At 39.8% G+C, this 12862-nt stretch overlaps 1 protein-coding gene across 1 annotated transcript in view; it reads left to right on the top strand.

Moving 5' to 3' along the window:
• Positions 1–494: 494 nt before the first annotated feature.
• Positions 495–12862, top strand: part of CUL4B (cullin 4B) — a 31415-nt gene continuing 19047 nt past the window's right edge. The window contains exons 1-3 of the mRNA XM_079727284.1: positions 495–537; positions 1277–1825; positions 3710–3825. Of these exons, the coding sequence (XP_079583410.1) occupies positions 510–537; positions 1277–1825; positions 3710–3825 (693 nt within the window). The 5' untranslated portion in view covers positions 495–509. The remainder of the gene's footprint in view (positions 538–1276; positions 1826–3709; positions 3826–12862) is intronic.

Here is a 12862-nt window from a genome sequence, read left to right as displayed (position 1 = left end):
GTCAGCTGTGTCCTTGACATAAAAGAGAAACAATTTATAGCTCAACCGAATGAAAACTCATTCTTCCTTCTATATAAGCTCTTTTTCTTTTCCTTTCCTATCTTAACGTCATGACATTCCTCTCTAGCACTAAGCATAATGGCATGATTCTATTTTCCTCCATTTCGGGTTACTCCTCTCGCCTTGCAACCCCTCCTTATTCCTTTATCGCTTTCAAAGTTTCCATTCTCCGTTCCCTTACTTTTACTCCCTCCCTCTTTTTTCCCAGCTAGCTCACCCCGCCCCTCACCGTCACCACCTTCCCTCCCCTTCAGGCTCCTTCCCGCTCCTTCTCCCGCCACCACCCCTCCCTGCCCGCCTCGCGTTCGGGAAGCTCCAATCAGGAGCTCCGAAGGTGTCTCGAAGGCCCGCCCCCTCCTCCCTTTCCACTTCTCTGCCCCCCCTTCTCCCTCCCCCACCCCACCCCCACTCAAGTCCTGCGGACCTGGGGGCTTCGGGATCTGGGCGCTATGAAAAGTGTCTGCTCAGTCACTTCCGGTAAGGGCGTTGCGGCGCGAAGCTTCCCGCGGGACCGTTTAGGAGGGGGTGGAAGTAACCGGTGGGCCGGGGGAGGAGAGTGCTGCCTGGGAAGGGGAGCGGGAGAGGGAGGGGGAGGGAGAGCAAGCGCGAGCGTCTCGGGCGCCTCAGCGGCCCCTTTCCCGCCGCCTCCCCGCAAACCAGCTCCCCCGCCCCCCGGCCGCCTGCAGTGCTGCTCTCCACCCCCCACTCTCGCGGACTAACACCGCCCCTCCCTCGCCGCCGCGTGACCGGAAGTGGCGCCATCTTTAGCTTCTTGTGCTATTGACAATAACAAGCTCCGGTTCTCTCCCCCTCCCCCCTCCCCCCAACCACGGCATCTCCCCTCCCAGAGAGAGGGAGAAAAGGAGGAGGAGCTGCAGCCTCACAGACTTACTGAGTCGCTCCTGCAGAAAGGGGGGAGAGAGCCCGAAAAGCTGGGGAGGGGGACGGCACGGCCGTTTACCTGTCTGCCTCCTCATTCGCTCTCCCCCCTTGTTCTGCTCACTCCTGGTGTCAGCCTATCTTCCTTCCCAAACCCTCCCATTCCCCCGGTGGAGCCCCCCCTTCACTTTCCTTCTCGTCCTCTGTGTTTCTCCTCTCTTTCTTCCCTTCCCCCTCTAGCATTGCCACCTTCTCTCCTACACGCACTCAGGCATATAAACGTAGGTTTTTGATGCTCGTCTGCCTGTTGACCCCGCTATTTTCATGTTTCCAACAGGTTTTTCTTCCCCCAATCCCTCAGCTGCTGCTGCTGCTGCTCAGGAGGTCAGATCTGCCACTGATGGTAATACCAGCACCACTCCGCCCACCTCTGCCAAGAAGAGAAAGTTAAACAGCAGCAGCAGCAGTAGCGGCAGTAACAGTAGTAACGAGAGAGAAGACTTTGATTCCACCTCTCCCTCCTCTTCCACTCCTTTACAACCCAGGGATTCGGCATCCCCTTCAACCTCGTCCTTCTCCTGCCTGGGGATTTCAGTGGCTGCTCCCAGCCACGTACCGATACAGAAGAAGCTGCGTTTTGAAGACACCCTGGAGTTTGTAGGGTTTGATGCGAAGATGGCTGAGGAATCCTCCTCCTCCTCCTCCTCATCTTCACCAACTGCTGCAACATCTCAGCAGCAGCAACTTAAAAATAAGAGTATATTAATCTCTTCTGTGGCTTCGGTGCATCACGCAAACGGCCTAGCCAAATCTTCTACCACCGTCTCTAGCTTTGCTAACAGCAAGCCTGGCTCTGCTAAGAAGTTAGTGATCAAGAACTTTAAAGGTAACCAAGGCCAAAATCCATAATCACCTAAGGATGTGACACTTGAGTGGTCACGTGCTCTATTTATGTTAATATATTAAACAGTATAGAGGTGGCCTAATGTTTTATGCATTATCAGTGAGGTGGAGGGAGGACCTTTTTGGGTGGAGGGTTCATTTTCCGGGGGTGGTTAGTATCCTTGTGCTGAAGCAGACACCAGGTGTTTCTGTGCAGTATTTTGAGGTCTTGTCTCAGCCTACTGTATCTAATCTGTTATTCCTTATAACATTGACAATCGATATGATTGATCTGGATTTTACAGGTGAGAAATTTGTATTCTAAAAAGGTTTATTTATTTCAGGTGCATAGTGAACCTTGGCACTGCTGGGATTTTTATTTTTATCATTCAGTAGGCCACGTTATCTAGTCCCTAGAAATGCAGGTAGGACTAGTGATTTTTTTCATGTTCAAAGAAGACTTATAGTTAGATTCATAATGTTGAATACTACACTCTTGAAACTCATTGTGGAAGCAATAGTTGGAGAAAAGTATTTATGATCTCTTCATTTCTTTCCAAAGGTAGGGTTTGGAAGTGAAAATACTGTGTATACACAGTAGTAACTCTGTGTACCACTAGTCTAAAGATAGGAACAATTACTACATCTTTTTTTTTTTAATCACTGAAATGGGTCTTAGAGTACTGACCTGCAGCTTTTAGGAAAATTTGCTCATTTCAAGTTTTTGAGATATGTGCTTGAGAGTATTGTGAATGCATTGATGCAAATGTAAAATCAACAATTTTTTAAAGTGTAACTGAGCTGAATTACTTTTTAATCTCTTGAGTGTGTTTCTGTTTCTCTGACTTTTTCGACACTCTTAACTGGCAAGTAGTGGATGCTAAAATGTTTATTAAATGTGCAAGTAAAATGAATGAACTAAAGTAATATTTACCAGATCAGTGCCTTGTGGCTAAATATTAGTATTGAGAAAATTAGATTCTCCATGCTTGTATTTTCAGCATTAGTGTGGAAATCAGTAATATGCTCTATTTTGTCTTAAGCATTTGTATACTGGTTTCAGAGATTTTGTTTGGGTTTTTTTCTCCCCCTCCCAAAATAAAAACACATTATTAACGTATCTGGATGTATTAATTAAAAAATACTCATTGCTGGTCAATGAAGTTTAAATTAAAGCCTGGATTAAGATGTTCCTTTCCATTCTGAAAGTGCTACATAGGTTCTGGAGTTGTTTGGATGTTTTAATTTTTTTTATATTTTACTCTGCTCATAAACGCAGTTTAAATTATAACATGAATTAAGATGATTCTCTTCATTCCTGTAGATGCTACATAAATAAGGGGGTCAAACAGACCTGAGTTAGAATCCCAGTTTTACCATTGACTAGCTATGGTGACCTTGGGCAAGCCTTACTAAATGAGTCTTCCAGCCTCAGTTGCAAAATAGGAATAATAATACTTTCCTTAGGACATTATTAGGAAAATTAAGATGTTTATAAAGTACCTTGTACATAGTAGGCACTCAGTATTTTACATTTCAGGTACAAAATTCATGTTGACTTTGGTTTACACATGATGGAATAGGATCAGGATTGTTATTTTTTTACTTGTCATTCTTGAATTTTTATTTTTTGAAGCAATTCAGTCAATAGCAGGAAAAAACCCTCACCTTCAGTTTTAATAGGTGAGTCAAAATGACTTACACAGTATTCTGGCATTTCAAGTTTTTTTCTTTATACTAAGCCTGAATATAATGGTTACTTTAATAGTTATATATAATACTTATAACAATTTACCCTTAAAGAGCAGTAATACTAGTATTTTATGGATCTTTTCATTACTATATCCTACATATTATTCTGATTATCAACCTTTTACATATCATCTAGATAAGCCTAAATTACCAGAAAACTACACAGATGAAACATGGCAGAAACTGAAAGAAGCAGTGGAAGCTATCCAGAATAGTACTTCGATTAAGTACAATTTAGAAGAACTCTATCAGGTATGTATTAACTTGGATTACCAGATTTGGTTAGTGTAAATTGAGGTGAAATGTATATGGATTTTACTTTCTGAAATGGGCACTTATGTAGATTTTTGGTTCCCTTCTAATTACAATTTCTTGATTAATATATGCACTCTGTTTTATAATCAGACCATATATTCTGACATAAACTATGGGTACAGTCTTATTGGTATAAATTGGGCTTATCTTGGACCCTTCTAATTAGGATTTACAGTTAGGAGTACCTTGCTGTAATAAGTTTGACCTATAATAGAATCCTATAGCCTGGATCCCAAAGATGATTTCTGGTGACATGTCATTCTGTTGTGATACTTCTTGCTAAGTGGTGTTACCTATATAGGAAAGCCCTCAAGAAATGCAGATATTCTCCATATACTTTATTCTACGTCTTTGCTGTTAGCATACTTTTGCCATTTCTTTCTCTTGTTCTTTGTGTTTGTCTTTTCTCCTGGTCTACAAGACATACCTTAGCCCAAAAATGATCAGCAGGTTTGTAGTTCAGCAACTTGGTCTGAGGTTCAGGTTTGTTTCTTTTGCTTAACAAATGGATCTGTATTTGAAGTGTTGAACTTAAATATACAATTAGGGGCAATTCCTGATTTAGACTTCTTGCTACCAAGATACTTTGACCTACTGTATTTTTGCCAAAACCAATTCAAGAAGTTACTTTCCATGATAGCGTCAGCAGTTTCATATTAAAAAAAAAATCCAATGGCTTGAATTTTTCTATTGATGAGTACTTTGTAAGAAATTATGTTGGTTCTGTTTATCAGAATTCGTAGTTTTCATCTATTCATTTTAGTTGTAGAGATAGTATGGTGATGGACAAACAGTGGATTAGGAGTCAAAAGACAAAGGGATCTAGTTTTGGCTCTATTACCCTTGTGGTCTTGGGCAAGGTACTAAACCTCTCTTAGCTTCTGTTTCCTCCTTTGTAAATGGGGGAAGAACTCCTGCTCTATCTACCTCACAGCGTTGCTTATAAGACTCAAATAAGATGTTTGTGAAAAACACCTTGAAGCACTATGATAGAAATATAAGTTGATGTTATCACTAGTTAAACTTTTTCGTAAGGCACAGTATGACTTTTTCACTTGTAATAGGTCAATTAAGATCACCAGTTTCTGCTGCTGTTTAAATTTAATGCGTCAATGCATGCCAAACACTCAGAACGGTGCCGAATACATAGTAATGATGCTGTGTACTATTGTAAGCATTATAATGCTATGTAAGTGTCAGGTAGTAGTCAGTAGTAGTACTAAGGTATTAAGGATAAGCCCACCTCATTTGGCTATGTTGGTATATTACACATGTGGCTCCTGAGTTGTACAGTAATAAAAGCAGAATTACAGTTGGAAAGGCCTTAAGTGATCATGTGGTCCAGTATCTTTTCTTCGTATAGTGTATGTGACAGCCTACAAAGTAGGATTATCTCATTTAAGCATTATAGAAAACCCTTTGTGAATTAGATAAGGTAGTAGTTATCATCCCTACTCTATTGATGAGGAAATGGAGTCTCAGGGACTCCAAAGTCTAGAGTCCTGTATTGGTAGAGCAGGGCACTTAAACCGAGATGCCCAAGTTTTTAGTCCAGGGCACTTTCACTAATACACCACAGCACTTCACATACCTCTGTAGTGAAGTGTTTGAAGCAAATAGTCTTACTTTAGGAAAAGAAACTCTGTCATCAAAGAAGGTAATTTTTGGGGGCTTCCCTGGTAGCGCAGTGGTTAAGAATCTGCCTGCCAGTGCAGGGGACATGGTTTTTTTTTTTAAAAGACAGTTGGGTCTTCTTACTTTAAAAAAAAAAATTTATTTATTTATTTTTAGCTGTGTTGGGTTTTTGTTTCTATGCGAGGGCTTTCTCTAGTTGTGGCAAGCGGGGGCCACTCTTCATCGTGGTGCATGGGCCTCTCACTATCGTGGCCTCTCTTGTTGCGGAGCACAGGCTCCAGACGTGCAGGCTCAGTAGTTGTGGCTCACGGGCCTAGTTGCTCTGCTGCATGTGGGATCTTCCCAGACCAGGGCTCGAACCCGTGCCCCCGGCAGATTCTCAACCACTGCGCCACCAGGGAAGCCCGGGGGACATGGGTTTGAGCCCTGGTCCAGGAAGATCCCACATGCCGCAGAGCGGCTAAGCCCGTGCACCACAACTACTGAGCCTGCGCTCTAGATCCCACGAGCCACAACTACTGAGACCCCGTGCCACAACTACTGAAGCCTGCGTATCTGGATCCCATGCTCCCCAATGGGAGAGGCCACAGCAATGAGAGGCCCGTGCACTGCAGCGAAGAGTAGCCCCCGCTCGCTGCAAGTAGGAAGAAGCCCGCACGCATCAATGAAGACCCAACGCAGCCAAAAATAAATAAATAAATAAATTTAAAAAAAGAAGGTAATTTTTTTTCATTTGTGCATGTATATGGTGTTTCTTTGGATATGCTGGTGTACAGCATCTTTAATTTCAGTAATGTGTTACTTTACATATTTCATATTTCTGACATTTAAAACATTTTTATTTATTTATTTACTTATATATTTGGTTGCTCCAGGTCTTAGTTGCAGCAGGCGAGCTCCTTAGTTGCGGCTCACGGGCTCTTTAGTTGTGGCATGCTAACTCTTAGTTTCAGCATGCGTGTGGGATCTAGTTCCCTGACCAGGGATCAAACCTGGGCCCCCTGCATTGGGAGCTCGGAATCTTAACTGCTGCGCCAACAGGGAAGTCCCCATATTTATAACATATTGATTGTAGTTGCTAATGAACCCTATTTACTTTACCTTGAATACTTTTCTAGAGCTTTTGGGTTAAAAAAATATTTTTCCTGATAAATTGATTCTGTTAAATCCCTTTGTGTTTCAAGAGCTCATAGCTCACATTTTTTTGTGTTTTTCCTTTCTTGTACTTCAGAATTTTTACCTGCTGTTGTTCAGTTGCCTTTCTTTAGCCTAAAGTTAGTGTTACAACTTTTCACTCTTCATTTTTCATAATACTTTACTACTTCTGTGATAATAAATTCAGAAGCATTTGTTTCTAGCTCTTTTGCTGTTTTTGATCTTAATTTTATAAATGCTCCTTGGGATTGTTCTCAGAAAGATTATTTTGAGGTGTTCAAGTTCAAAAAAGAGGATAAAAGGATAAAGGGAGTAAAATTATTTCATACCATCTGGATTTCAGGTGCTTGTTTGATTTTTAACAGGTTGAAATGTAATTTAAAAGTACTCTTCTAAAATTGAAACAATATAGAAGTATGTAGTGTACCAAACAAAAGTTCTCCAAACTCCTCATCACCCCCACCCCGTCCCTGAAGTAAACACTTACTTGGCATATGTCTATGCAGAACTTTTTTCTATGAATGAAAAACCATTTTGCTTTAAGGCTTAAGCATGGAAGTCTTCCCTAATGTGGATTGCATATACTACCTCATAAGTTTTTAATTTCTAGAAAAGAACGTGCTGTTCTGAGTATATTTGCAATAAGTAAATGTTGTCTTTTAAAAGTGATTTAAAGTGTGACTTGTACCTGAGTTTAAAAATTATCTTTCCTCCACAACCTTGAAATCCTGTTAAGAGTGAGGCAGTGGTTCATGTTGTTTTGGTATGGGGTTTTTTGTTTGTTTGTTTGCTTGTTTGTTTTTGATTGACTACAGATAGGAGTATGGTTAAATGCACTGACTTTTGAGTTGTTCAGCCTGCCTTAGATTTGAGATCTGCCACTCATGATAACTTTGGGTGAGTTACTTCTTTAAGCCTTGGTTTCCTCATTGCAAAATGGGGAGACTACCTATATGGCAGGGTTGTTCATTTGTAAATAAAATACTGCAAAAACGTACTTACTACACTGCCTGCTGTATGACCGTGTCATCAGTGATGATGATGATAAGTAGTACTTGAGTCTTTAAAAAAGGTATCTTTAAGATTATGTTTTATTATACAGCTCTAAAGCCACACATGTTTTTAAATTTTTTTTTTTTTTTTTTTTGCGGTACGTGGGCCTCTCACTGTTGTGGCCTCTCCCGTTGCGGAGCACAGGCTCCAGACGCGCAGGCTCAGCGGCCATGGCTCACGGGCCCAGCCGCTCTGCGGCATGTGGGATCTTCCCAGACCGGGGCACGAACCCGTGTCCCCTGCATCGGCAGGTGGACTCTGAACCACTGCGCCACCAGGGAAGCCCCGACACACATGTTTTTAAATTCTAAATCCACACTGGGTCAGAACAGCTGGCTGATAAATAGATTACATCCCAAATATGCATCAGAAAACATCATTAGCCAAATTGAAAAAATAATAGAAAAAGAGAACTCTCTAGGAACAGTGTCCCTCTGTACTGCTCGAGAATGTGTCTTGTTTGTTTTTTTATTTTTATTTTTTTTTGCGGTACGCGGGCCTCTCACTGTTGTGGCCTCTCCCGTTGCGGAGCACAGGCTCCGGACGCGCAGGCTCAGCGGCCATGGCTCACGGGCCCAGCCACTCCGCGGCATGTGGGATCTTCCCGGACCGGGGCATGAATCCGTGTCCCCTGCATCGGCAGGCGGACTCTCAACCACTGCGCCACCAGGGAAGCCCCAAGAATGTGTCTTGTTTTTATATGTAGTATCTTAATAGTTGGAATCTTGGTTTTGGTGTGTGACTTTTTTACTAAGTAATATTTTAAGTAATGGGATTATTTTCCTCATGTTCTCAGCCTTGTGTGAATAGCTGTGTAGTGTTTTTAAATCAGCTACCTTTTTTGGAGCTGGCTGGTTTCTGTATGAGTGTTACATTTATTCTTAGTATAAAGTTTTAGCTATTATCTTTGAAGGTAAGCTTAGTCCATACTTCAATTCCGATGAAAATAATTTCATCATTAATAATGAGAACTCTTGTTTGGTTAGCTTTCTGTGAAATAAATCTTAAATAACGGAGCCTTTCAATTAATGATTCATTCATCAAGTACATGACTGCAAGACTGGAAGCAAATAGTGCATCCATCTGAGTATAGGATATTTTCCATGGTAAAATCGGGTTTCTTAAGCAGTCAGTGGAGAGCAGGTAGTAGATTCTTAGCAGAGGTGACAAGCTATTATATTCTATGTTGATGACTAGGTTTTGTGTTCTGTAAGTTTAACCTTTGATGTGTTTAAGCTTAGTCTGTCACGTTACTATTACTCCTATTTTTACTGAATTGTTAATACTATCCCTGCTATTTATCCCAACTACAAATTCTTAGTCCTTGATAATTTGTCTTATTTAAGCTCTTTTTACTAGATGTAAAAAGAGAAATAATTTACGTTTCATTGTTCGGCTTCCTTTCTGCAAATTCTTAGTTTTTGATATATTTTGATTATCTTATTTTAGGCATTTTTACTAGATGTAAAAAGACATAATTTTGAGTTTTATTGTTGTATCAGTTGTTGAAAAGTTTTGTGGTATGCTTTTCTTTCTCTCTTTAAACATTATGGTTTGAAAAATAAGCCCCAACCTGTTAGACCAGTGACCAAAGTTCAGCACCCTGGTGGGAATTTAATTTCTTAAGTGTCTGTTGTTGCTAAATCAGAAAATTTTCCAGATTTCCTCCATTACCATTTATTTTTGCATTCTTTGTATTTTTTATCCTTATTTTAATCCTCTTCATTTTTTTATTCTAGTCTTCTTACCCTCATTTCCACTCTTTTCCTCGTCCCAAATGCAAACTTATGTGCCTTTGCTGTTTCTAAATCTTATATTCTGCAAATTTCAGGAACTATAGTTTTGCATTTAATTTGCTACACGTTTATATTTTCTTAGGAGTTTTTTTTTAATTCAGACAAACATGTGTTTGATGCAGTGTATGAATTTTGGAGGAAAGGGGCTGGGATTTGGAGGAATAAAAGTTAAAACCTTATTAGAATGTTTTTATCTTATATCCGACTACCTGCAAAAAGGATTTAAGGCAGCATATTTAACCAGTAGTGATTGGGAGCTTAAGTAAAAAGATAGTTTTATTTAAGAGACTTATAGAATTATCCAGAATGTTTAATACAAATAGTTACCTGTGAAACAAGGTTATATTAGTTATAATTATACCAGATCAAACTTCCAGGGATTTCCAGAGTGTTCAGTGAAATGTAAAATGATACATTTCTAAAAGTGCTTTTCAAAGATCTGGAATAAAATAGAGTTTACCTCAAGCTCCTCAGCAGTGATTTAACACTTATTCATGTTTCTATCCCAGCACCTAACAGGACAGAGTACTTAGTAAGCACCCCATTCTTGTTGAATCAGTGACTGCTTACTGTGTGCAAAGCTGGACAAATGCCATGGGCATATAGAGATCACTTAGTCCTTGCCCCTAAGGCGCTTTTATTCTAGTAGGCTCATGAAATTAGTAGTTTGTGACCAGCACTTTTTTAAAAAGGTAAAATAGAAAATATCGGAGTACATCACACATAGTAATGGTAAATACAGTTTCATGAAGATTTTGTTTCAATTACATAAAATTTATGTATAATGGATTGTGACATAAAATGTATTTCTTACTGTGGCTTGTCAAAAACTTTTGGAAGCCACTGGTTTAGGCACACATGATTGCTCCAAACAAACCTTGCTTGAAAGTGAGCAAAGCAGAGTATTTAGATCACGGGGTGTATGGAAGATTATAGACAGACATGAGAGTAAAATAATGGTAATATTGAGCCTTGAATGCCATGCTAAAAAGTATGGTGGTGGGGAAGATAGGGTTTTATTGGGGGAGGCAAGTACTTAAGTTTTTTGAACAGTTGGTATATTCATCTGGTTCAAAGCCCCAAAAGTATTACAGAGCATGTAGTAAAAAGTTTCACTTCCACTCCATCCTCCAACCCTGCTCCCCCAGCTAATTCCCCTCTCGACAAACATAATTGGGTGTATCATTCCAGAAATGGTTCATGTGTGTTAAAACAACTGTGTGGAGGTTTTTTAAATTAATTTTTTCTTTTCTTTTTTTTTTCCATAAATGATAGTAGACCATGCACCACACCATTCAGTCCTTTGTATTTTTTTATACCACTTATGGGATTTCTCCATAAATGGTACCTGAAGAACTTGATGGAAAAGTTCTTAAGGAACGGAAATTACTAGATCTGGTCTATATGTTAAGCAGTCAAGGCTAAATTAGGGAAGCAGGATGTTCTCTTCCATCTTGACCTTCAAAACTCACCTTAGATCCTCCTGCCTTTCCCTTTCCTTCTGTTGTTGCTTCTCATATCTTAAACCACTCTCCAACTAAACATAGCTGAAGCTGTATGCATATGAAGACCAGCTTAATTCTCTTATTTCTCACTATTCTCATAAGCTCTTTATCTATTTCCCCCTGGGTCTTTGGGGCTCCACCTCTTTACTTGTGCTCAGGAAGCCTTTCCTGATTTGCCTCTGCCCTAAAGATTGGGTTAGGGACCTCACCTCTGTCTTATCCCCATCATAGCACCCAACACAGTGTATTGTAATTATATGTTTTCTGACCAGTTTTCTCCTTATGCTGTAAGCCCCTTCTGTGTGCAGGACACATTGCTAGTTATAGGTACATTAGTTTTCTGAATATTTACTATATTCACCTGGTTCAAAGCCCAAAAAGTATTAAAGAACATATAGGTAATGGTCTCTTTTTGTCATTAAGGAGAGTTGGGGGACAGGATATACACATTAAGAGATACAGTATTGACTCAGGGACAAGTCAGTGTGGTATGATTGGTGATAGGGCCAAATGAGTCACTGGTAGCCAAGGCAATTAAGGAAAGCTTATTGGAAGAAGTGGAACCTAGCTGAGTAGTAAGGGAATATGGTATCTGTGTAAGAAGATAAATAGATGCAATGAGAACTAATATATGGAAGAAAGAGTAGCACAGCAGAAGGGAATGGTGAAGGAGGACTCGGAAAAGTACTGCAGGTGGGAAATGTGGAGAAGGTGAAATACAAAGACAGAATCTAAGCAGGAAAATGAGAAATGCTGAGAAAATTAGTCACTCAAAAGGAACACCAAGATACAATGAGAAGACTACTAAAGGAGGAAGGGAGAGAGTCCATAGAGGACTAATGTGAACTAGTCAGGCACATGAAATAAACATAAACACACCCTTAGGCATTTGTGGCCTGACCCAAGGCCCCATGGAAAGTGGTGGCCAGCAGAGACTTAGCCTTCTTATACCTCCTTAGCTGCTATATCTAAGTGGTCTGCTGTTTCCTGGTAAGGTGTAGTGCCTTTCCTCCTTTGGTATAAGTGGTTTCCTTTAAGCTTTCTTTTCATTTGCTAGTTTATTTGCTGGACCTGCATGCTGGGAATATGACTTCCAACTACATATTTATAAAATTCCACTCCAACCAACAGGACTTGGATGGTCCCTTAGAGTCAATTTTAATGGAATTTTTGCCTTCTGTTGTGATGAGAAAAAAAATCCTGGTGTTATACTTAAGTCATTACTAGTTGGAATTGTAGATTATATCAGAGTTCATCCAAAGAGTTTTACCATGCCTGTTGTATTAAATCTGGAAGTCTTTTGATGCACATAAGAAGAAACTCACTGAAATCTCAAGTTTGTCCTTTTGGGATCTGAGTATAAAAGACCAATTCAACTATTAGAATGAAGTAAAAATTCAGTATTTCTTTAGTAATTAATGTTTATCCCATTGTGCAAATTTTAAAGCCTCTATTTATTTAAATATTCTTAAGCTGCAATGTTGGAGAAAAATTCCTGTGTATAATTATATCATACTCATTATAATACTGCTAGCAATAAATTCTGCATTTCTCTGTTCAGGAAAACCAAAGAAAGTATAAATAAATTTTATTTCAGTGGTGGTTGGACCACCCAACCCATCTAATAAACAATTGGTGAAATTATTTTCAAACTCAAAATGGAATTCTGCTTATGAAAACAATTAACATTTTTAAGAACAAGACAGAATTTATTTATAGCAGTTGTTACAAATTGGTCTTCACAAGGTGAGAATTTGGCTTGATTCCCTCCATCCTTAACTTGTACTGCCACAATAAATGTATTAATTTGTGTGTGGGGGGGGGTTTGGT

Source organism: Hyperoodon ampullatus (assembly GCF_949752795.1).
Source record: "Hyperoodon ampullatus genome assembly, chromosome: X".
NCBI lineage: Eukaryota > Metazoa > Chordata > Mammalia > Artiodactyla > Ziphiidae > Hyperoodon > Hyperoodon ampullatus.
Note: the sequence above shows the minus strand (reverse complement) of the source record. Positions and strands in the feature narration are given on the sequence as shown.